Here is a 25,634-nt window from a genome sequence, read left to right as displayed (position 1 = left end):
TGTATATTGTGTAGGAACAAAGGTAAAGTAAAAGGAGTGTAATTCATATAAACACAAGTGCTGATATAGTTACACAGAGGCTTTCCCATTTTGGGGTAGCCGATTTTACTTTGTAGTTAAGTACGTAGTAACTTCTGAGAGTAAAAATAAGGTATTCGTTCATCAATGGTTGATACAAGTGTGTGTAAAATACAGATTTGTTAGTTAAAGGAATTCTTAATTTTTATTATTAGTGTTTCTACAATTAATATTTACTGCATAACATTTAAGCAATACATCATACAACTGTACCAAAAATCATTTGACTGTCTTCACACTCATATAAAAGATTTCCACATACCTTTAGGAGTTGGTTACTATTAACACCAAGCTTTCCTCCATGTGCCAAAGTTAATGTCAAATTTATATGTTCTTCTGTTGAACCTTTTATCAAAGACCCTAGTTTTTCTGCAAGTCCTGACACTGGGAAGCTTTGAACCTTCTTCCCATTTGTCAAAGCCTGAATAAATGCAGCTGCATATTCAGCGCTGACCTCACGAGTAAAGTAAGCCTGTAATGATATAATAAAATGATATTGTTATGATACAATAAAGTTTCATACATACTTACCTGGCAGATATATACATAGCTGTATTTTCTGACGTCCGACAGAAATTTCAAAAACTCGCGGCACACGCAGTGGGCGGCCAGGTGGTAGTACCCATTCCCGCCGCTGGGAGGCGGATATCAGGAACCATTCCCATTTTCTATTCATATTTTTTATTAATGCCTCTGTCTCCTGAGGGGAGGAGGGCGGGCACTTTAATTATATATATCTGCCAGGTAAGTATGAACAAACTTAATTGTATAATAACAATAACATTTTGTTCATGCCACTTACCTGACAGATATATATATAGCTGAATCACACCTTCGGATGGTGGGAAAAGACAGAATAGGATTTTTGGGAAACTAACATTAAGTAGATGATATACATCTTGGTTCCTTACCTGTTTGCAAAGTAGACTATGTGATTACTGTCACGTAAGGCTGCTTTTGCTTAATTACAGAGTTGCCAGCCAGGTGGAGACCTGTAGTGCTGGTGCGCTCTGGATGATCTGTCAACGGGTGCGAGACCTCAGCGTGACAAGATCATCGAGGCCATACAAATGAGGGCAACGAAGCAACTGACCACCACCTGACCAACTATTACACAAACCCCCTTTAAAACTAGCTAACGGATGGGAGATCTTCACATAAGACTCAACCACAACCTAAAAACACAACAACTAACTTAACCTAACTAAGGAATAGGGAAAGAGCTACTTCCGGACCCCAATACTGTGTCCGCAGAAACGTATGGCCCCAGTGCATTGCAATCGTCATAGATCGTTCTCACATCCCTTAGGTAATGTGAGGCGAAGACGGAGTTGCTCCTCCAAAAGGTACAATCGAGGATGTCCTTGATTGACATGTTCTTTTGGAAGGCAAGAGAGGTAGCGACGGCTCGTACTTCGTGCGCTTTTACTCGGAAGAGGCTCAAATCAGTCTTCTGGAAAGATGAATGAGCCTCCCGAATGGTGTCCCTTAGAAAGAAAGCCACTGCATTCTTTGATAAAGGTAACTCTGGCCTCTTCACAGAGCACCAGAGGTACCTGAGGGACCTCTAACCTCTTTAGTTCTATGCACGTAGAACTTGAGAGCCCTTACCGGGCAAAGGACTCTCTCTGGTTCTTGGCCCACCAGACTTGACATACCTTTGATTTCAAAAGTCTTCGGCCAAGGGTTCGAAGGATTTTCATTCTTCGCCAAGAAAGATGGGTTCAATGAGCAGACAGCATTGTCCCCTTTGAAGCCCATTAACTTGCTAAACGCTTGAATTTCACTAACTCTCTTAGCCGTCGCAAGAGAAGTTAGGAAAAGAGCCTTCCTTGTCAGATTCCGAAGAGACGCTGTCTGAAGCGGTTCGAAAGTGTTTGACATAAGGATTTCAGGACTACATCCAGATTCCATGAAGGTGGTCTCATTTGCGGAACCTTCGAGGTCTCGAAAGACTTCAAAAGGTCATGAATATCCTTGTTGTCAGACAGGTCTAGGCCTCTGTGCCTAAAAACCGCTGACAACATGCTTTTATATCCCTTGATGGTAGGGACCGCTAATTTCTGCACATTTCTGAGAAATAGCAGAAAATCAGCTATCTGGTTCACAGAGGTCGAGGAAGAGGAAACTCCTTCCTTTTTACACCATGCCCTGAAGGAAGCCCACTTCGACTGGTAAACAGCTCTTGTGGAAGCACGTCTCGCATGTGCGATTGCTCTCGCAGCTGCCTTCGAAAAACCTCTCGCTCTGGCCAACTTTTCGATAGTCTGAACGCAGTCAGACTCAGAGCGGAGAGGTTTTTGTGAAACCTTTCGAAGTGCGGCTGTTTGAGTAGATCTTTCCTCCAGGGCAATGTCCTTGGAAAGTCTACAAGGAAAGACATGACCTCTGTGAACCATTCTCTTGCTGGCCACATCGGAGCGATCAGGGTTAGCCTTGTCCCTTCCGAGGCCGCAAACTTCCTCATGACTTCTTCCCCAGAATCTTGAATGGTGGGAAGGCATAAAGGTCCAGGCCCGTCCAATTCCACAGCAACGCGTCCACCGCGATTGCCTCTGGATCCAGGACCGGGGAGCAGTAAAGAGGAAGTCTCTTGTTCCTTGACGTTGCGAATAAGTCGACCAGTGGACGTCCCCACAGCGTCCATAGGTCTCGACAAACGTCCTCGTGCAAGGTCCATTCCGTCGGAAGGACTTGGTCCCGACGACTGAGAAGGTCTGCCCTGACGTTTTGCACACCTGCAATGAATCTCGTCAGGATCGTTACCTCTTTCCTTTTTGCCCACAGCAGAATCTCTCTCGCTAGGGAGTACAACGCCCTGGAGTGTGTACCTCCCTGGTTTTTTAAATAAGCGAGTGCTGTGGTATTGTCCGAGTTTATCTGAACAATCTTGTTCTCCAAACTCTTCTCGAAGAACTGCAGGGACAGAAATACTGCTGCCAGTTCTTTTACATTTATATGCCAGGCTACCTGTTCCCCTCTCCAGGAGCCTGACACTTCCTTCCCCCCATAGTGGTTGCTCTATCCTGTGATGGAAGCGTCTGAAAACAACACTAGGTCGGGGCTCAAAAGACTTAGGGACACACCCTCTCGCAGCTTCTGAGGGTCCAACCACCATCTTAGGTGGTTCTTGATCGAAATCGATATCCTCAATACTGCATCGAGATCGTCTTTTGCCTTCCACTCGTCTGCCAAGAAGAATTGGAGAGGCCTGATGTGCAGTCTTCCCAAGGAAACAAACCTTTCCAGCGAGGAAATGGTCCCCAGCAGACTCATCCATTCCCTCGCCGAGCAAGTCTCCTTCCTTAGAAAGGCTGAGATCTTTCCTAAGCCTAGCTGCTGACGTTCCTGGGACGGAAACGCTCGAAAAGCCACTGAATCCATCTGAATCCCCAGATACACGATGGACTGTGTTGGGGTCAGATGCGACTTTTCGAGGTTGACCAGAAGTCCCAGGGACTTCGCTAAGGCTAAAGTGAACTGCAAGTCCTTCAGACACTTCTCTCTCGACGACGCCCTGATCAGCCAGTCGTCGAGGTATAGGGAAACTCTTATTCCCGAAGAGTGTAGCCATCTCGCTACGTTCTTCATCACTACTGTGAACACCATCGGAGCCGTGGTCAGTCCGAAGCACATCGCTCTGAACTGCCAAACTTTGTTGTTCAAGACAAATCTTAGATATTTTCTTGAAAGAGGGTGGATCGGGATGTGGAAGTACGCGTCCTGCAAGTCCAAGGATACCATCCAGTCGCCCGGTCTCAAGGCTCCCAGAACAGAATGATGGAGGCTCTCCATCATGAATTTTATCTTTTCCACGAAAAGATTGAGCCTGCTTACATCTAGAACTGGACGCCAACCTGACGACTGCTTTGGTACTAGGAAGATTCTGTTGTAGAAACCTGGCGACCGCAGGTCCGCGACTTGTTCCACCGCTCTTTTGTCGATCATACTTGTTGAAGGAGATCGAACAAGACTTTCTTCTTTTCTCCTTGGTAGGATGGAGAAAGGTCTCTGGGAGTCGTAGAAAGAGGAGGAAGATCTAAAAAGGGGATCTTGTACCCCTGCTCCACGATCTTGAGGGACCAAGAGTCCGTGTCTCTCTCTCTCCACGCTCCCGCAAAATACTTCAGTCTGGCTCCGACTGGTGTCTGAAGGACATGCTTTTCACTTGGAAGGCTTTGGTTTAAAAGAAGCTCTTCCTCGTGAAAACCCTCTCCCTCGAGGAGCTGCTCTCGAGGGGGGAGCCCCACGAAAGGGCTTTACTTTCTTCGGTGGACGAACTGCAGCCGAAGATGTTGAAGGTCCGGCCGACCGTCTTGTAGACTGGGCCAAAAGATCCTGAGTAGCCTTCTCTTGTAGGCTGTTCGTCAGGTCCTTTACCAAAGTCTGGGGGAAGAGATGGTTCGAAAGAGGCGAAAACAACAAGTCCGCTTTCTGAGCTGGCGTCACTGACCGAGCTGTGAAGTTGCACAGCAAAGCTCTCTTTTTTAACAAAGCTGTCCCAAAGTGAGATACTAGCTCTTCCGAACCATCCCTGACGGCTTTGTCCATACATGCTAACACGCTGGACAGCTCCCCCAGACTAAGAGATTCTGGGCTTCTCGCTTGTAAATCCAGAACTCCCAAACACCAATCAAGGAAGTTGAAGACTTCCAGCGTCCTAAGCAGACCTTTCAGATGATGGTCTGTCTCCGACGCGGTCCAAGTTACCTTGGCAGAGGGTAAAAGTGACCTCCTCTGTAAGTCTACAAGGCTGGAGAAATCTCCTTGAGCCGACGAAGGGATACGAACTCCCACTTCGTCCTTGGTCTTATACCAAATGCCTCCTTTACCACTAAGTCTAGTAGGAGGCAAGGCGAAGGTCGTCTTGCCTTGGTCTCTCCTTCTTATCATCCAGTCCTGGAGCTTCTTGAAAGCACGTTTCGTCGATAGAGAAGTCTTCATCTCTACGAACTCCGGGATTTTCCCCGTTTTCGATGAAGAAAACTGTGAAGGAGGAGACTTGGGAGCTGCGGGCTGAAATTTGTCCTCAAAAGAAGAACGCAAGAGTCTGACTAGGACTTTGTAATCCGAGGTAGAAGGGGCTGTAGCAGGGTTCAATCTTCACACCCGATTCAGCCGAACTACCCAGTTCTCCTTCTTCTCTCAAAGGAAGAGGAGAACGTCTGTCAGGCGAAGGCGTCCTATTGGCGGTTCTTAGCAAGATCAAAGGACCCCTCTCCTTGCAAGCTGCAGCCTTATCACTGCTGTCTTCTTTCTGACGCTTACTGCTCGCTGATGGAAGAGCGTCCTGAGGCGGACGAGCGTCTTCCGCGGCAGTTCCACCTACCCGAGAAGCGTCTTTACCTCTCTTCGCTGGCATACGTGCCTGAGCGCGTAACAAAGTGTCTGGGGGTAAGAATTCTTGTTCAGAATCCCCGAAAGCGTCTTGAAAGGAGGCCTGGACGTCCTGGCGAACTTCCTGCCAAGCGTCCTGTCTAGCGTCCTGGAGAGCGGCCTGCCGATCGTCCTGTGTAGCGTCCTGGCGAGCGTCCTGACGAACGTCCTGCCTAGCGTCCTGCCAAGCGTCCTGACGAACGTCCTGCCGAGCGTCCTGACGAACGTCCTGCCTAGCGTCCTGCCAAGCGTCCTGACGAACGTCCTGCCGAGCGTCCTGACGAACGTCCTGCCTAGCGCGAGCGTCCCGACAAGCATCTTGCCGAACGTCCTGCCGAGCGTCCTTGCACAAAGCGTCTTCAAAAACGTCCGGGAGGGGGAGGGGGTGTGGGGGGGGGGGGAGGATGTGTCGTAACGTCCTTCTATAAGACGAACGAGATCGGCGAATCGCTGAAGGAGAAGCGATCGGCGAACGAGACGCAGGAGGCGAAGGCAACGGAGACTGCTTAGTCCTCTTTACAGGCAGTCTAAGGTCCTTCCTCCGCTTAGGCTCGACTGCTGCTGGGCAAGTCCTCTGAGCCATAAGCGAGGATAGCTGGTCCTGAAGGGACAAAAGAATGTTCTTCGTTGGAGAAGAATGAGACGAGGAAGCAGGACTGGTCCTGTGAGAAGACGAGGGGCGAGGGGACGCCTCCTTCCTTCTCAAAGGAACAGCTACCTGTTTCTCAGGTGTACGCGCCTGTGCGCGCAACCTAGCGTCCTCATCGGAGGAGATCCTACCTCTCTTCTGAGGAGGAAAGACATCATAAGCGTCTTCCGACGAAAGCGGACGAAAGAGGACGTGAAGCGTCCTCCGCAAGAAACGTCCTCTTTAACGGACGAGAGTCTCTCCGAGCGCTCCACCCCTTGCGCGGGGAGGACGCTTCGGAGGACGAAAAGCAATCCTTCAAGACGCGTGCTCGTGCACGGTCCTTGGCAGCCTGGGTCTTTGCTACATGGTCTGCCGAAGGGACGCCAGATCGGTGGGAAGCCCCCGTAACCCTCTTGCGGCTTTCGACATACCTCCTCCCTGGGTCTTGGGAGTCTGATAGAGGTCTAGGCCTAGAAGCATTATGGGGCCGATCTGACGCCCCTCCACAACACTGGGGCACGATCACAACACTTGCACCGAGCCAGTTTCCAAGGCTTTCACTTTGGTCTCCAGAGTGCGAAGGGACTCCAAAATCATAGAGAGAGCATCCGCTCCTCCCGACACAGAATCAGAGCCCGAAGGCAACACAGGTTTAGGGGTTGTAAACACTACAGGTGTTAGTGCAGGAGAAACGTTAGTCTTACCTTTGGAAGAACTCCTTGAGGAAGACCTCCTGATCCTATCGCGCTCCAATTTAAGGCGATAGGACTCATATGCTCTCCATTCATCATCAGTCAATCTCTCACATTCCTTGCACCGATGATCAATCAAACAATGAAGCCCCCTACAACTCATACATACTGTGTGGGGGTCTACCGATGCTTTCGGTAGCCTCACCTTACAATCAGCACTCACACACACTCTGAAACTCACACCACTTGATCCAGACATATCTTATAGAGAAAGTCAATCCAAAATCAAAAAACGGTCCACTATCGCGCATGCCAATTCAACAATCCAATTCAATACCAACAAAATCAATCAGATACTTAGAAACGAGTCAAATTCCAAAAAATCCTGAGCAGAGGTCTGTAAACAGATGTTTACCGACCGGCGACAGAAAAAATATGAATAGAAAATGGGAATGGTTCCTGATATCCGCCTCCCAGCGGCGGGAATGGGTACTACCACCTGGCCGCCCACTGCGTGTGCCGCGAGTTTTGAAATTTCTGTCGGACGTCAGAAAATACAGCTATATATATATCTGTCATGGTAGTGGCATGAACAAATTTGTAATTAATGTAAATTCTATGCTTATTTTTATATATTTCTTCATTATTAAAATTCTATTCACTGTGACAGGCTTGTTTACAATAAGTATATTTAAAAGTGTAAATTTTTTCACCACAAACCCCCTTCTTCCTATGGTAGTAGCGACCTCCAGACACATCACAGAAATAGAAGCACCCATTTCCACCTATTAAAGTTTGTATATGGGTCTCCGAGTGCCCCCGGCAATGAACACTGGTAGTATATAACAAAGACCCATACCTTAGACATTTTCTGTCTTCATCCATACCCCTTCAAGTCAGTAGATCAACCTCACTTTGAACCTTATTCTCCCTTCCATGACTAACTGGTGGTGGTAACTACTGAAGTTAAGTATTGAATGTGTGCTCCTTTGCCAGCTTGAATAACTGCCTTACATACCTAAACCTGCTTACAGACTTGTAAACCTGGCCATTTACCTGTTTTGACAGTCTGGAAGGGGTCCAGCCACTTTTCCTGTTAATTACATATCTGTTATATATTTGGACTTGTATCTTCATACTGGCGAGTCTTGATGGCTTGCTTAGCCATGTCATTTTTACCATTTTAATAAGTGCCTTGTAATTCATTTATACTTTTGCAACTAGTCCTATGTCTTTGCACTGAGTCAAGTGTGAGAGAACCAGGTTTTTATCTATGACTAAATCCACAAGCCTGTGAACAACATCTTGGACTTTCATTTCTCTTTCGGTGGTTATTCTTAACTTTATGGAGTCTGGATCTTGTTGCACTTGATCAGTTATTTTTTTCATTTAATCTTTGGTAGTTCCTGGTAAGCTTATTCAGTTATTGAGCAACTGTGAGTTATTTTGGATAAAAAAAATGGCCCAAGGCAGGTGCAAATGACTTGAAATTCGAGCTTCCAAAGAATATGGTGATCATTAAAAAGAAGTACATACTCTATACAAAATACGAAGGTATGTACGAACCAATTTCATCCCTATAACATACTACCTTTGCAAACTACTAACAAGTTGGTTGCAAAACAGAAGCTATCTCACATGAACATACAAAAAGTGCTTCAAGGATAATATTGTGTGAAGCATAGGGAATGTTCGGCAGCACAATTTGGTTACTCTAATCAGTTAAACAATCTCAAAATGTATTGGCCTAGAACACAGAAAATCTTAAACTTATTCCAAAACATATCTATTCTTTGTATTTCTTGACCTCAAAAAAGAACAACATTCCATATAAAAAGTCACTGAGCATTAGAATCTCCCACCTCCAAAGATGAAATAGACAGTTTCTCTCCATTACTGTCGATCTTGCTGAGCGTTTGCAAAAGAAGCTGATGTTCTTCAGCAGAGAAATGCTGATTTTTCTCTGTTTTACTTCCCTCAGCACCCATGTTAGTAAACCTGAAATATAAAATACCAATCTTTACAATTCAAATACAGGGTACAGTATCTTGAAACCAGTAACTTGAGAATGAGTAATAAGATTCTATATACGGTAATATAAAATTTCAATAATTTACCCAGAAGGTGTTCTTCACAAAAGCAAGTTACCTCATGTGTAGTATAAACTCCAGTCTCTAATTACTCTCAAAGTAAGAAGCTTGTTCTTAAATCAATATATGTACCTACAGCCACTTGGGTGAGAGAGGCTGTATGTCTAAAATTTAAGGGAATGCTATATCTACATAAACTAGAACTAATGTAGCCTGGTGGACAAGTGTTGTTTGGAAATGATAATGGGACAAACTGTTAATATCATAGCTTTATAAAGTTTTGCATGTTTGGAGAATTCAATGGAACAAAAAATGTAATATGACAATTTGTCGAAAATTGCATTTTTCCTAACTATACAAACCTGAGGTCCTTTAACAATAGGAAGTAGCTAGCGGCAGCTGGAACGGTCGTAAGCTTCGAACAAGGGGAGAACGGTAGTTAACTGCTTGTCCGACAGTCGCGCGCCGCGCGACTGGGAGGTAAACAAATCACTTTTGCTTTTGGCCCATGCAAAATACGCAGAGTGAGGGGTGGCATGAGGAGGGACTATATGTAAAGGACCTCAGGTTTGTATAGTTAGGAAAAATGCAATTTTCGACAAATTGTCATTTGTTCCGATACGTAATACAAACCATCGGTCCTTTAACAATAGGAAGACTCACTTCTTGGTGGGAGGAATCTGAGTCTTTTGATGAACAGACTGGTGTTCGTCCATCCCTGGAATGCCTCCCTGGTCGTAAGAGCGAGGGAGGGATCCAAGCCTCTGTCCGATTGATCGGGGTGTGCACCGCAGGATCAATGGTCAGACCTCTGGGCCGAGTACTAAGAGAGAGGCAAGCGTATCTCTTCGTACCAGCAAGCAAGAACTTGTTCCTGTTTGCAAGAGGCAACATAAAGTATGGGTTGTCTCAAGCTGGCATCCACTTCCTCCCCCTTGTTGGAGGAAGTGGTGGATATACGCTCCTATCCCTAGTGAAAGGGATAGGATGGGGCTCTGTTGAGTAGCTCACCTGCATCTTGTCCTTATCCAGCAGGGTGACGACCATGTCCCTCTAACCACAGTAGAGGGGAAGAAAAAGATGGGAAGAGGAGCCAGTCACACTCTCATTCACTCATCCATTCTTATGGTCACACCAGGACTCGATGCTGTTCAGCCTGCGAGGGTCTGGGTTCGCTACACAACGTGTTGAGCAGCCACCATGGGCCGGCCCAAGGAAAAAAGATCCAAGGACCTGTGGGCAATATCCCGAAGGTAGAAGGAAGGGCATGTGGTCTGGTTGACCAGACCCCTGCCTTCAGTACCTGCGCCACGGAGAAGTTCTTGCGGACAAGGCAGCATCTCCTTCGCATCGAAGGCGGTGAAGTCCATTAGGGAGGGGATTGTGAACGACTCGAACCAATCGTCAGGGACCGAAGGGTTCTGAGTCTTCGCTACGAAGTTCGGTACGAAATCGAGCGTCACGGATCCCCATCCCCTGGATGCTTGACTTCGCAGGAGAAGTCATGCAGTTCCTCAGAGGAAAAGAAGGAAATAGTCGCATGACCTATCCTTCTTCTCTACTTCGGTGATGTCCAGTACCCATACTGGTCTGTCCGTTTGCCACGAAGTCTCTCGCATCCTCCTATCCCCATGCAGCGAAGTTCTCGGTAGTGGATAGGACACCGACACTCCATGGTGGGTGTCAATGGTATGGGTACTGTGACAAGCTATTAAAACGAAGTAATGATTGCTCTGTAACAACCGAACTAAGTCAACAGCGTAATTCGTAACTGACTCGGCCGCTCTGACAGCTGCCGACTGACTCTGCGTTCGGTAGGAGGCAAGTTGTCAAAGCATCCGAGTAAGTCACGTGACCTTCGCCTTTAAAGGGTTATGCCGAGAGACCAAACAAATAATGTATTTGTTTGTCACCGATGCCGGACAGCGAGGTGATGATTCTCTTAAGGCATGTGCCCAACAGGCGAAAGTCAATTGCCTTCTAGAGACCGAGGTCCCTGAAGGTAAAACATCTCATGGTTGTTGAATCTCAGCTAAGGAGAAACAAAACTATGTACCGTTGAAGACGAAGGTAGATATTGAATGCAACCTACGTCTTCACAGATGAATCGAGAGAAGGATTCTCAAGATTCATAACCTGTGCTTACAAATGACTGAAAACGCTAACCGCTATTTCATTGCTGTCCGGTGAGAAGTCGTAGTTGCAATGAAAGCGGGGCGTTCTTCAGTAATGAAAACACAGGGGAAAGCCGCCTGAAGAACTGCTTCTCATGGGCTGAACATTTGGAAGTAGAGCTGTCAGGTCGGAGAGTAGGCGATGTCTTCTGACACATCTCGTAATTCGGTTGAACAATGAACAATTGTACACCTACGAATAAGAGATATTTTGAAGACAAACTCAGATGTCTGCAAAATCATTCGCATTATCGCAGTGCGATGCAGCGGGAGACTTGTACAGACTTCTGTTACCGTGCGGTAAACAGAAAGATGAAAGAGTCCAAGAGATATCTCTGTTGAAAATTCTCGCAATGTCGAAGGCGATGGAATCTAGCGTCACAGCAGTAGATGGTCCTTCATTATTGCGAGAATCCCCGTTAATCAGAGACCTAAGTCCATGATTGTTGGGCAGAGATACGGTTCGGTAGTCAATCAAAGCAGGGCAGAGAGAGACATACATGACCGTGCATATCGGAGGCCCAGCTGATACTGAGCTGCTATCAGGCAGTTCCAATACGCAGTAGTTGAGCCTGAGCTCTCGCTGACTCGTCATCCTGAGTTGCCAGGTAATCCATTATTCCACGAAGGAATGCGTTCGGCTAGAACTACCGAGCATAAAAGATATGCTCGAGCAATTATATTTAGGCGAAACGAATTTCGGTAAATATAAAAGTTGAAATGGTGTTGTCGTGACAAAACCATAAGTATATAAAATTGAAACTGAAAACTCCTGGGAGGTTGCAGGCAACCCCGAGTTGCAGTTCAATTAGAATACTTTTCTTATAAGTCGCAATCTGTAGATTAACTAGGATATGCGCCTACCCCTCGGACAATTCAACTGCTTAGTAGAATCATGTCGCGAGGTTAATATACGTAGTATATTTGTAGGATTCTGAACAACGATCTCCATCCTAAATTCTTTCCTTCAAGAAAACAAAATAAGGATTGGAGATCGACCACCTTCGATCTCTATCAAAGAGAGTGAAGGAGAAGTCTTCCTCGAAGGAAAGCTTCAATGGTGAACAGAATACTAAGACGATAGTTCAAGCCAAACTGGATATTCCCGTCCGATCTTCTCTAGTCCAGGTTGGTCGCCTACTGTGAGATAGTTTCTTCAGCAGCAGTCTTCTTCCCAATGCTAGAAATTCCAGGAATTCGAGCATAGGCGAGGTTCCCGATTATCGTGTATATCGGGGATTCTCATCTCGCTCACTTTGGACCGTGGTCTCGCGTAAGTGTTTAGAGATCGTAAAACTCGAATACTGAATGCGTTAGAAATTCCGTAGAATTCTAAGCAGTCTGCGAAACCCCCACCGAATTCGTCAAACGATATCGGCTGGTGGTCCTCTCGATTCCCGTAGAAAACGAGAATGGGGCAGGATTCCTCCTCAACGACCGGGGCTTACGTCAGGTAGGACCCGAAGGTCCCCCCCGGTAGCGCAGTCCCGAACGTGGGATCCTACAGAGAAATCTCTGTAGGATCCCTCCCCTTTCCCTCGTAACCGTAAGGAGAGAGGGAATGGGGGAGGAATTGGATACTCGCTCGCCTTCCCAGTGGAACTAGCAGTTGGAGAAGAGTAGGAACAGCCATCGCCTTGCGGCGATGGCCTCTCAGAGTCTGGGAAAACGTATCGTCAGGAGAAAACGTTTTTCCCGCGGAGGGTTACGAACTCTCACTGTAGGTAAGGGTCTGCCGCCACTGTGAACGTCGTCTGGGTGGGGCTGATCGACACCTGACAGGAGAGAGCCGATACCGTCCTCCGACTCATTCCAGTCCTCGTCGAGGTCGAAACCTCTCAGGAGGACCGAAGGAGTATTCAAATACGGTGTCCGAAGACACGTAGAAACGCCGCTGTCGCAGTAGAGGAGGTGGAAGTAGCTTGATCGACCGGCCAGAACTGAGAGAGCCTTCTTGTCCGGAGACGAGAGACTCTGGTTCGAGACAGAATCGGCAAGTTCCGATCGCGGCAGACCCACCGTCGGTTTGGGTTCCCTCTCGGGCCCCAAAACGACTCGAGCAGAGACGTGGGCTCTGCTGGTGGGAGCGGCAATCCTTCCGCAAGGTCATTATGCTGACGAATCAGCTTAATGACTTCTGCAAATTCCTCTGTATCTCGGGAGTAACCGTGTCTTGCGGAGTAGGACCGTCCAGTCCCTCCAACAAGAACAGATCCCGAGATACTCCTCCTTCAGAAGGAGGAACAGCGGCAGACCCCTGACGGTCGCCTCCAGCTACTTGCGCGTATGTCCTGGTCGGTCCTAGAACCGTGCCTGGTCCATACGGCGTCATAGCGGGATCGCGAGCGGCGCACCTCTCGCGATCACTCATAGGTACCTCGCTCCTCCCGGTGTAGCCCGAGGAGGTTGAAGGTACAGGAGAGGCAGACCTGACGCTCCCCCCTAGCTCGCTGTCAGGACCAGCGTGCTTGGAGGGCTGCTGCTGATCGTCCAACCGCAGTGGCGATCGAGCAGCAGGCCTAGCCTTGCCGCTCGCCTGGGGCGAGAGGCTCGGCTGAGAACGTCGACGCTGATCTCTAGCGTCAGGCGAGCTGTTGCTGGTTACCGTCTCCGCCCGGTCCCGATGGGAGCGGCGTCAGGTGACCTGCTAGGCTCGTTGACGCGGTGAGACCGGCGAGCGTCCTCTCGGTGCGTCTAGCCGCTGGTACCAGCCGTGGCTGGTACCGACGACCGCGGGGACCCCTTCCTCGCCTCAACCCGTGGCTGGTCAGCGACCGTCACGTCAACCCGAGCAGCCAGCTGGTCGCTGCGAGAGCGTCCACTGGCCTAGCGAGAGTCGTCTGCACGACACTCGCCAGTCTTCTGCTCCGCGCTTCGGTCTTGGCGGCGAGCGAGCTCGAGTGTCAAGACTTTGGCTGGACGGTCCCCCGCGGGAGACCGTCCACTCGGTACTTCTCGCTAACGAGAAGCCGAGGCGGATCCTGGTTTAGCGGCAGAACCGCTAGAACCAGGCGAGGAAGTGCCAGCCGAAGCTGGTACTCCTCTGGTCCCCGTCTTCTTCTCCTTGGTAGAAGAAAAGACGGGCCCTGTTCCCGAGGGAGCAGGAGGACCAGCAGAAGAGCTCCCCGAATCGCCGGAGCGAGACGGGCCCTTAGAAGGTCCCGAAGGAGCCTTCTTAGGGGGGAAAACCCGGGTTACCAGCTGGTCGCTGCAAGAGCGGCCGCTGGCCTGGCAAGAGTCACCTGAGCGTCTCTCACCAGCCTTCTGCTCCGTGCCGCGTCTTGGCGCCGAGCGAACTCTGGCGCTGAAACTTGGCTGCACGGTCTCCCGAGGGAGAACGTACACTCGGGATCTCTCGCGAACGAGAGACCGAGCCGGAACCTGGCGTAGCGGCATCGCCGCTAGCACCAGGCGAGGAAGTACCAGCGCTAACCGATACTCCTCTGGTCCCCGTCTATCTCTTCCTTACGGAAGGGGAGACGGGCCCCGCTCCCGAAGGAGCAGGAGGACCAGCAGAAGGACCCCCCGTCCCACCGGGGTGGGACGGGCCCTTAGAAGTTCCCGAAGGAGACTTCTTAGGGGGGAAGGCAGCCCCTTCTTCTTCTTCGGCTTATGGGCCTTAGAAGTCGAAGGGGAAGAGGCAGCAGCAGACGATGAAGACGAAGATGACAGCTTCCTCTTCTCCTCTTCCTCGTCAGCTCACGCAGGACAGTCGTCAGGTCCTCCATCCAGGCCGGAGCCGGGGCTATTGCCGAAGCAACACGGCCCGACTGCACCTGTCCGGAAGGACCTGGGACTGGGGAAGACACACCGTGGGCAGGACCAGCATGGACAGGCACAGGAACCAGGAGCGACAGGAACAGCAACCAGCTCAGGAGCGGCAGGAACAGCGGCAGCGGTAGACCCAGAAGGGACAGCCAAGCCAACAGCGGGAATCACATCAGCGGCAGGTACGGCAAGCCCAGCGATCGCCTCTTAGAATCATCGGCAGCCAGCGGAACCTGGGTCCTGGCGGCCGGTCCAGGGGCGAGCTGCTGGAACAGCGGAAGTCTGGGGCAGGCAACACGAAGAAAACAGGCGGCGGCGCAACCCCACCTCGGTACGGCTGCGGCCCTAGTAGCGGCAGACGGCGTCATCGACACAGCATGGGGAGTGTAGACCAGGAGGGGGGGAGCAGCATAAGCGGCCGTGGTAGTAGTGGAGACCGCCCCAGACCTCGCTAGACGCTGCAGCAGCCCGTGGATGCTAGGCACGCCCTGCCTCCGCGGTGGTCCATACCTGTCCAAGGTCGTCTCCCACGGATGTAGCACCTGCGGTAATATAGATAGATTAGTAAGAGGGGTTCCCTCACGCACGGGGGGAAGACATGCCCCACCCCGAACGCAAGGAAGACCCCAAATACAAAATACAACGAAGAAGCTGAGCGGGGTGCAGGAAGGAAGACGAAGAATCGGATACCAAGGGAGTCGCGGGAGAGCTTTCCGACGACCTCCTGGCAGATCTTCGCTTCCCCTACCCCCGCACAGCAGTGAAAAGTAATATGAAAATGAAACAGAATACTGCCCTTGCGATTCACTTCATAGAACTTAAAGGGGAAAAAGATCAATTCCCGGGTAAGAACGGAAACTTGATCCAATAATATGATGCTATCATAAAATATATATGAAAATGAAACAGAATACTGCACTTGCGATTTCATTTTCACATAAAAAAATCGTAAGGATCAATTCCCGGGTAAGAACGAAAATTGATCCAAATTAAATTCCATGCAAATAAATAAATGAAAATGAAAAGAATATTGCAATTGCGAATCCACTTTCATTGCATTCTATTATACAAAATTAAAAGGCTCGTGCCGAGCGCAATCACACTCTCGGTAACGAACGCACAGGGCAAAAATATAATGAAAAGAGTACTTACATTTTTCAATTACACACTTTCGCCCAAAATACATGACTCGGCGCGAGCGCACCCGCCCTCGGCACCGAGACATAATTCAAGGGTTCAATTCATGAAAAGAGAGGAAATCGCCGCATCTACGGCGATAACTCCATGTTGGTTCATAATTAAGTAATGAAAATGAAAACAGTGTACTTACAGTTTCATTTTCAAGTCAAACAAACCATTAGTAGAAAACACAATATAAACAAAGCATACGACGATGAAGCGGGCAGAGAGCGATGACGAACACGTCCTTCACACCCGCGGCCGAAAGCAAAAGTGATTTGTTTACCTCCCGCGCGACTGTCGGACAAGCAGTTAACTACCGTTCTCCCCTTGTTCGAAGCTTACGACCGTTCCAGCTGCCGCTAGCTACTTCCTATTGTTAAAGGACCGATGGTTTGTATTACGTATCGGAACAAATATGTAATTGGTTTTATAAGTTCTGAGTGAATCCAGAAATAAAAATATAGCAAAAAGGGCTCAAAACAACACACGGTCTGCCAATTTACATGGAAGAAAACACTCTGATCTGTTAATGTACTATAGCAACTTACTGAACAGTCTTAACATGTGCATCAGCCTTGGCTTTCATCTCAATCAAAAAATTATCCTCAAAGACATATTTCCCAAGAACAGAGCTTCACCCATCATGATAGAGTGGCCTACCTGAAATGTGATTAAAGACATGTCCCATGCCTAGGGCATTGTTTCCTAACCCGGCCCAAGGGCTTACACCCATGGACCTTGGAGTGTGTGTGTGTGTGTGTGTGTCCCTACTATAACATCGCCTTTGAAGACAATTTTGTGTTGATTGCGTTGAAAGCCAAAGTGAAAGTACGTGTTGGAATGATTGGTAAAAGTGAAGAATACTACTGTGGCCTGGTTCCTTCCAGTTGCCTGTTGGAATTTTTACTACTTTTAAGGTTCTGATTATGGTTACGTCTTTTTGTGATTTTACACTCGTCTCCAAGGTACTGGTACTAAAAACGGCAGCTATTTTTTATGTAAACTGAACATTGAGGCGCACAATAGGACTAGCAGTCTTCAGTTTTAATGAGATAGGCACTGTATGTCATTCTAAACTAGACAAGATACAAGCCAAAAATTTTAATCATATAGCCCTAGTCTGAATTGTATATAGTATTAGGTCTCACCAAAGTTAGAAGAACTTAGCCTATTATCATTATTAGTATTATCTTTGGTTATTTTTTTGAAAACTCCAGCCACTTCCCACATTATAACTTATATTTTTCTTGGGTAAAACACATCAAAACAAAACAATTCTTCTCAATACATAACCTGCACAAATAAGCAAAAAAAATTGGGCAAATTGCAGCTTACGGTAGATCTAGGGTACTTATCCGCGGCGGCCTAGACTATGGCAGTTGCGGTTTTTCTATGCAGTTTTAAATACTGAACAAAAATTTTAATTAATATTTATTCGGACGACTGTAATTAACCCCCAGGGTCCAGTACTAAACACTGCGAAATACATTGGACGCCCCAATCCCTAGTGGATGTCATATCCGCAGTTACGTTCCTTGCAGTCCGTGCGGAGTGCTTCTGTAGAAATACTCAGCTTACCTAGGTATAGTAGGTCATTTTTGCATGAAAAACGCAAAACGGTTTCTCAAAAATTACCTTATCTTCAATGACAAAGCTTCAGCCTTAATCACAAAAGTGGAATGCTACAAGCTCAAGGGGTCTACCTACAAAGGAAAAAAGCAAGTCCACTACATTTAGGTTAAGGAGGGGGGGGGGGGATAAATTAAGCTTAAGGATAGACTTAGCATAGCGATTACCCTTGATGAATATATCTTCAATCTGCTTCTAAGCTGGCCGAAACCCACCGAAATAAAGGCCAAAAGTCTTCTGCTGTCCCCTTAACAGGATCGATAGTACGGGGGAGACACGATCCCGACAGTCACGCTCCCATGACACTTTCACGCTGACCCTGACTCACCAACAAACCTAGCTACTAAAACTAACTTCCCCCATCTCAATTTCTATAAAATTCAGCGACAAATTTATATAAATCTCGTTCGATGGAAGAAAGACATCATAACACAACGGAACGAGGGTCGAAATAAATAAACATAGTAGTATTATAAAAAAAAAAAATCCCGACAACACCATTTTCACTCCCTCGTACCTACTCCAGACGCGTCCGTATTTCAATCACAAGACTTGATTAGACCTTTGTATATTCTATCCCGTTCCAACAGTTCCTATTTGTTCGAAGTATGGTCGTTTACGAGCTATTAAATTCTGTAAATTTAAGCTGGGCTCCGTAGTAGTAATAGTAATTGCAGATTTCGCCAGCATAATATTAGTAGCGGGGCAGTCGTACGCCGCAGTAGACAGTAGTAGTAATGCGAAGATGATGCCATGAAGCAGCTCCCCATCTCGAGCTCGATGGTCTCCTGGTGTGAATTTTTATATTATGATTGTTTGTAGCACCGTATCTGTCTTCACCTTCTTTGTATTTAACCTAAATATTGTTACAGCATGTGTTAGGCAGTAAAGTGAGAAATGATCTTGGTTTACACTTATTCAACGAAGCAAACATGTATTTTGTTCATTTTTAACCTGTTTCCGTCGTTGATTGATTGATTTTTCATTTATTTGGACATACTCGTACAGTTGCATAATACAGAGTCCTTTTATTGGTCAGTTCATGGTAATCTTAGGTTGAGACTACTTCTATTACTTGGCAAATACTGTAACTTATTTCTCACCTAGTTCCCCTTTAAACCGACTCAATTACTTTTCTCCACTTTGCTACGTTGGACTCTGCTTTAACTTCTCTTTCCATTGTAGAAATGTTTGTATTATTCTCCTATTCCTACCCCGTAGTTTCTTCCTAAATTTTCTTGCATTTTTTGCCTTCTTCTCTAATTCATTTATGAGATCATTGACATTCTCTCTCTACCTCTATCTCTCTCTCAACTGGTACTGCACTAACTGCAGGCAGAGGCAGTGAGAGGAGATCAAGATGTTCCTTTTAGAAAAAAAAGGTAGACTTTTAAGGTTAAAGTTACACTGTTTTCTATTACCTGAGATGATTCCATCACATTAGTACTAATTTCGTAAACATCACCTCGACTAAACTAGTCCACAGATCATTCAAATCGGCCGAATTTCATAATAGGTAGGATAAGGAAAGCATTGACATTACTAGGCTATGTAATTAGTGACCCCTGGGATTGATGTTTAAACCATCAATTTCATGAATGCACAGACGAACAGTTAGCTGGATTTTGCTGAACGAAGACAAAGTCGAAATATGAAAACCAAACAGTTCTCATCCTATCGGTTCACTAGAGATCACAGCAAAGGAACTTGACATCATTTAAAGCCGTGTCATCACTGAGAGCACCCTGCTCTTCCTGGACGCGAGTCATGAGACCGCATATAACCATCCCAGGCCGGCAAGCCGACTTTCCAATGTAATGACCCCAGTGGTTTCCCGGTGCTTCGAGAGGCTCCGTGTCCCCTGAGCACCACATCTTCAGTCCGTTGGCGGCAGTGTTGTCCCCCAGAGCACCGGCGTCTTGGTGAACCTAAGTTAGCAAATTGTACGAAGATTAGACATGTAGGTAGATACCTTGCTGGTGGTCCTGAACTTCCAATTAAAGTTTATTTCATGATGCGCAGACGTTTTACCTAAAATATATCTAAATCTGCTGTCTTCATTAAAAATAACATATGCTGTCAAGCTCCTAGTCAAAACTGGCAAGTTTTCTCGGTGTATTAGGTGTCTCGAGAGATTCTTTGTGTGATTATTAACAAAAGCAGCCATAAATAGACATAGCTATAAGGATAAATTAGTTTTATAGTTATAAGCAATAACACTTTATGAGAGGTAACTTAAGTGCAAGACCTTCAACGAGATTCAAGAGAGAAGCAGAGATCTAATATGACTCACTTTCAAGTCATATCCGATGAGGTATCCGCTGTGACAATGATGGGAGCCAGTCCAAGAACCGAATCCCATCGTGGAGGAAGTGACTTCACCGGTGTGAGTTCCCTCCTTCGTGCGGCAGAAGAGCTGGATGGCGTTCATGCTGGTGTCGTCATCGAAGGCCCCATGTTCTTGTTCCACCTGGAAATAGTCGTAATGAAAGGTTTACAAGCCAAGCACACCATTCAAAAATTCAATCCCTTCATTTTGAATAGTTTATCACTAAGTAATTCAGGATTATATCAGTATATTATTGGTGATAAAGCTAGACCGCGTTGCTATTTTTATTATGACAGCTGTTCTTTCTTTCTCTTTTTATTTTATTCAGTCACTAACCTTGATTTCAAATCCATAGGCGTAAGAACCATTTGCACAGGCCTCTGTTAACCCCCAATATCCCCAGTGTGTTGCTCCGAGAGTGTGAATGTAATCATCGGGACTGTCAACGTCTAGGCCTAGAAAACAGGATTAGTAGAAAAGATGTCGTCTTTACTTACGGCAAATTGCTGTCTACTACGTAAAATAAAATAATAAAGGTGTTTATTTAAATGGGATCTCGATTTGCCAAAAAAAAAGGCGTAAAATGGGGACAAAATTTTCTTACATGGTTCACGGACAAATTAAATTTGCATTTGATACAGTATATCATTCTGTAAAAGGTTAGGCGAGTTGATTGAAATGGGACCTTCAATTGTCACCCCCCAAAAAAGCGTTAAAGAATGGAAAAATGGCACGACTTTACTTATACAATTAGCAGACTATTTAAAACTGCGTTTACTAGTTTGAGAGCACCTCAAGTACATCAGCGATTTAAAGTTATAGGGATGCTGAGTAACTTTACCTGAAGAATAACAGTTGGGAGGGGCTACGTGTGAAATTTCCCGTTGAAAAAAAGTGAAAATCTGAAACTTATAAATAATTAGGAATGGATGAACGTCGTGGATCGATGAGCTACACTTTTTTTTTTTTTTTTTTTTTTTTTTTTTTTTGACTATACATAGCTGAGGCGCATTCACTGACCTCGACGTCACTGGGAGAAATTATGCAGTGACAAATGTTACAGGGGTAATTCACGACAGAGAAATTTGAACGTTTCGATACGAAGTGACGGAAGACCTGTTGTCCTTTTTGCCATAATACAGTAGAAGACATATTTCATTTCCTCTTATATTGTTGTACTTATAGAGAAGAACGAGTTGAAGCAATTGGGCTACAGCAACCCTATGAAGAGAAAGAAAGTTACAAAGTTGGAAAATTTCTATTAACAGGCTAATAATGAAATAAGAAAAAAAAACCATATTCATGATGTGGAAAAAAGAGAGAAAAAAAATGAGAGCTCAACAATTAAAAAAAAAAAAAGATTAAGAGGCGCCGTTGCAAAGGCATTGCCTCGACCCATATCCATAACCATAACCATAAGACGCCCATATGACTGTAGTACGCAGAATAACAACACCAGTGTGAGATAACTGACTGACTAAGGCTCTTGAATGAGTCTAGTGTTTCCCTCAAATCAATTTTGTCACCATTAAATTTGGCTGAATCATCAAGGATCTTATGGATATTTAATGTATTTACCAAGGGTTATACTTATGGGCACTCAAAGGGAATACGAGTGATATAACAGGAGTCTTATCAGGAGCTCTATAGTTTCTCATCTCCATTTGTCGTGTTCTCACATGTTACATAAAATGCGACTGTATCACGTGTATCTTATCGCTGTAGTTTCCACTCTGACGTTATACTTCCATATTACAAGGCTTTTTCAATTTACACGTATACATAGAAAAGAAATAATCCGAATTTTAACGATTTTCCTGTTTGTATTGATAGACTAAACTGCCATACTGATTGTTATTTCACTAATATCCAGGCAGATCAAGAACAGTTTCAACTGCTTGCTGGGATAAGTGGCCACCGCCATCACTTTCTCAGCATACCCTGACTCAAGGTCCTTGGCCTGACTGATGCCACGCCAGAAGATTTAAGAAAAAAGCGACTCTGAGCCAGAAGATCAGTCTAGCAGCAGGAGTCGGAGTTGGCATTGTAGTACTAACAGCCATGATAGTACTATTAATTCTCGTTACTGTTGCTGTTTCAGCATGTGGTTAGTATTCTATATATATAGTATATATATATAAGTCTATCACATTACCGTGATTCATATACATAAATCGAGCTACAAATGTCCTTTAATATCTAATTCGCTCTACCTCGGAATTAATATATTTTCATATATGTTTAACCGAGGGGAAATTTATTAAGCGATAATAGAATTGGCGGCCGACAGGAGCGAACCATCGACCTCTCAATTCCAGGACTGGCAGTGAAGCCTTGGCTAAGGCTTCACTGCCAGTCCTGGAATTGAGAGGTCGATGGTTCGCTCCTGTCGGCCGCCAATTCTATTATCGCTTAATAAATTCCCCTCGGTTAAACATATATGAAAATATATTAATTCCAAGGTAGAGTGAATTAGATATTAAAGGACATTTGTAGCTCGATATATAGTATATATATATATATATATATATATATATATATATATATATATATATATATATATATATATATATGGGGATACAATCCACAATGAAGTAAATTCCTCTTGAGTTTAGTATATATTACTTGTATAGGATTAAAGCTTTCGACCATCAACTGTGGTCTTGTTCACTTTAGTGAACAAGACCACAGTTGATGGTCGAAAGCTTAATCCTATACAAGTAATATATATTTTAAACTACAAGAGGAATTTACTTCATTGTGGATTGTATCCCCATTTACTTAGAGGTACGACATAGTACCTGGCTTCTGCATATATATATATATATATATATATATATATATATATATATATATATATATATATATATATATACATTCTTGTTTTTCCTTCTACTTTGTTGCCATTTTTTTCATATCATTTTTGATTAGAGAATGATTTTAAAAAATCATAACGGAATTTACCGATTCTTATTTATTACTGTAGATCAAGAAGGATTCTTAATTTATGATGATATTATATAACCTTTCTACTGTTTTTTTTTTTTTTCTGTGTCGTAGCATTGTAAATAAGTTTAATAATTTTGCTAGGTTATATTGTAATTTTTCGACCCTTTTCTCGCCATCTTTCAATTTCTGAAGGGGAGGTTCTACCCAAAACCACCCAACACCCAATAGTACTGTACTCAAGATAAAACGTGTCTCCAATAATCTCCGTAAATTATCACATAATAAACCCAATTAAACTTTGTAGAAGACCTTTGTCAAAGAATGCTGTCCACCACATCTATCAACTGACCTTACTCAGACCTTAGGCCTATTGCAACAATTCCTTGATATATCGGTGATTTTATCTTCTGCTCTTGGTCTAAATAACTGACGCGCAGAAGCCTATACACCGGACGATTTCATCCACGCCCTAGGCGCTAGCCATTTCGGATACTGGGGACCAACGGAAGCCTGCCCTAATGGATCCTATGCCTCTGCATTCGAGATAAAGGTTTGTATTGACCTTCTTTTTTTAAATGTATTTTTCTGCTTGCAAAAATAAGATCCCTTTGGGATGAAGAATTAGAAGGTCCTCCAGACAGAGCTGGATGTAGACCTTTCTGTTACATTAGTAACCTAATGCTTTGATTTCATTCAGGTTGAATATAAGGTCTATAATTATTGTTTGTGGCGTAGTTGGTAGCGTATAGTCACAAACACAGAGATTTAAATTAAGTGGAATTTTGATAGTATGCTAAATTATTTTTCTTAATGAAAATTACTGCATATATATTATATATAATATATATATATATATATATATATTATATCTATATATATATATATATATATATATACGTATATATAAATTTGAGAGAGTGGCACTAGTGGAACAGAGCCTTCCGGTTCTCAGCAAATCCCGAGATGTAGTCTCTAGGCCTATGCTCATTCGCCTGACCTACTATTCACTCTTGGGGTGACTGCATGGCCTGCAGTAAGGAACCTCTGGCCTTGTAAACGTTAATCCAGTGTTCTGCCACCGAGCTATGGCTTAATAGGTAATCTTGCTTTTTTTTATTATTATTTTTTGTATAGCTTGAGCCTGCACAAGGCGCCTTCGATGACGACACGAGCGTCAATGCAATCAGACTCCGGTGCTCGACCCCTGATGGGGCATTAGTTGGGGAAGTCACCTCTGACAGCATGAACCGCGGAAGTTGGACCGGAGTGAAGGCCTGTCCACGGGGATCGTTCCTCAAAGGGTATCAGCTCAAGGTAAGGTGAAGTTGATTGGACCACAATGGTCCTTAAGGATACAATATTTCGTCTGCAGTTCACAGAACTGATCACCGAACTTCCATATGAATAAGAAGAGAGGATAGAGAAGGGTGATGAAAGTAAGGGAGAAAAGAGACTGATAAAGATGATAGGAGCCTAACAAGGTGGGAAAGGCAAGATGTAGAGAGAAAAACATATTTTGTGAGACTATAAGATCGAAACTTTTCCAGATAAGTTGTGAATGGAAAGAGAAAGGATGAGTAAATGCTGAAAATCTTACTGTCAACAGCTGTATAAGTTAATGGTGAAGTTTTTGTACTGACGGAATGAGTATTTTTAAGTGTTAAAAATGATATAATAAAGGAAGCATTGTCTACTGGTATAAGATGTGATGGGACCAGTTTACACTCGAGTCTACTGGTTGAAATAGCTTTTCAGAGTGTAAAGTAGACAGCAGAACAAAATCTGAAGACCAGAAAGGCACCAGGTATTGATAGCTGTTGAATGAAAGTCGAATTAAGCGACTTAAATTGGCTTACTTGGATACCAGAAGTATTCCTAATTAGGAAAAGTTTCCTGTTGAGACGACAGGAGGAAGAAATGTCCATCCACTTGATCTTTTCAGATTTATGATTTTGTAGTGGCCATACTGCAGATAAGGTATGAATGTAGAAGTGGATGCTGTTTTGAGTAGAAATGTACCCATCACTTCTAAACATTCTGTGATTTTTTTTTTTTTTGACACTAGAACAGTTCCTCATGATTTAGGCATTCATTCTCTTGTTCCTAACCAAGAGTGAGAGTGGTGGCCATACTGACAACACTGCCGCCAACGCTCTTCGCATGTGGTGTTCCGGATCTGCCGAAGGACTGGAGGCCCCAGGGAACAAGTGGGGGTCGTGGTTGGAGCATGTCAGCTGCAAGAAGGACAAGGTCATCTGCGGCCTCATGACGAGGGTGGAAGAGGACCAGGGCCTTCTTCTGGATGACAGCGCCCTGAACGATGTCAGGTTTCTTTGCTGTGACGCACCTCAGTAGTACTAGACTCAGTTTAAAGGTCCATTGAGTGTGCAAGATGTCTTGAAAGCATTCTTCCCCGAAATTTAATTGTCAGTCGTTTTTTACGTCACACAAAGAACTGACAAATGTTTTGCATAGATTGTCCTATGACAGCTGAGCCTGATTTGATTAAGGAAAAGATATCTATTAAACATTGATGGTCTCTTACCTAGTGGTTATTTCATTCCTAATTCAAGGTCCGGTCTTTTTATTCATAGTTTCCTGTTCTTTTACCTGCAGTTGATAAAAAAAAGAAACAGGTTATATGCTGGTTTTCCCTTACAAAACATTTGAGGAGACTTTTTTGGGAGGTGTACCTCATGTAGGAAACTGTAGGTAACTATAGCGGCTAAATGACAT

The 25,634-nt window shown here is 45.1% G+C and overlaps 3 protein-coding genes across 6 annotated transcripts in view; 1 reads left to right on the top strand and 2 right to left on the bottom strand.

Annotated features, from left to right (window-relative positions):
• The window catches only part of LOC135196894 (MTOR-associated protein MEAK7-like), a 49,899-nt gene extending 31,541 nt beyond the window's left edge, over positions 1-18,358 (bottom strand). Inside the window, exons 1-3 of one of the 3 annotated variants that reach the window (XM_064223682.1) lie at positions 18,138-18,358; positions 8,640-8,775; positions 341-550 (exon numbers count right to left, since the gene is read on the bottom strand). In XM_064223682.1, the coding sequence (XP_064079752.1) occupies positions 341-550; positions 8,640-8,765 (336 nt within the window). In that variant the 5' untranslated portion in view covers positions 8,766-8,775; positions 18,138-18,358. Of the gene's footprint in view, positions 1-340; positions 551-8,639; positions 8,776-17,787; positions 17,986-18,137 lie in introns of those variants that run through there. The other 2 variants (XM_064223684.1, XM_064223683.1) reach the window with 2 other exon arrangements.
• Positions 18,359-19,172: 814 nt separating this feature from the next.
• On the bottom strand, positions 19,173-21,873 carry LOC135196524 (vitelline membrane outer layer protein 1-like). Its single transcript, XM_064223371.1, has 4 exons — positions 21,798-21,873; positions 20,286-20,404; positions 19,914-20,090; positions 19,173-19,548 (listed from the first exon to the last, which is right to left on the bottom strand). Exons 1-4 carry the CDS (start codon positions 21,871-21,873, stop codon positions 19,306-19,308), a joined length of 615 nt encoding a protein of 204 aa, XP_064079441.1. The 3' UTR covers positions 19,173-19,305.
• On the top strand, positions 19,456-25,387 carry LOC135196726 (vitelline membrane outer layer protein 1 homolog). 2 transcript variants are annotated; one of them, XM_064223549.1, is made up of 5 exons: positions 19,456-19,580; positions 21,823-22,056; positions 23,336-23,448; positions 24,033-24,212; positions 25,011-25,387. In XM_064223549.1, the coding sequence occupies exons 2-5, from the start codon at positions 22,011-22,013 to the stop codon at positions 25,251-25,253; spliced, it is 582 nt and encodes a 193-aa protein (XP_064079619.1). In that variant the 5' UTR covers positions 19,456-19,580; positions 21,823-22,010; the 3' UTR covers positions 25,254-25,387. The 2 variants fall into 2 exon arrangements, with proteins under 2 accessions (XP_064079619.1, XP_064079618.1); XM_064223548.1 differs by lacking the exon at positions 19,456-19,580 and having other exon boundaries at positions 21,288-22,056.
• Positions 25,388-25,634: the final 247 nt, after the last annotated feature.

The sequence above is a fragment of the Macrobrachium nipponense genome, chromosome 18 (assembly GCF_015104395.2).
Source record: "Macrobrachium nipponense isolate FS-2020 chromosome 18, ASM1510439v2, whole genome shotgun sequence".
Lineage (NCBI taxonomy): Eukaryota > Metazoa > Arthropoda > Malacostraca > Decapoda > Palaemonidae > Macrobrachium > Macrobrachium nipponense.
Note: the sequence above shows the minus strand (reverse complement) of the source record. Positions and strands in the feature narration are given on the sequence as shown.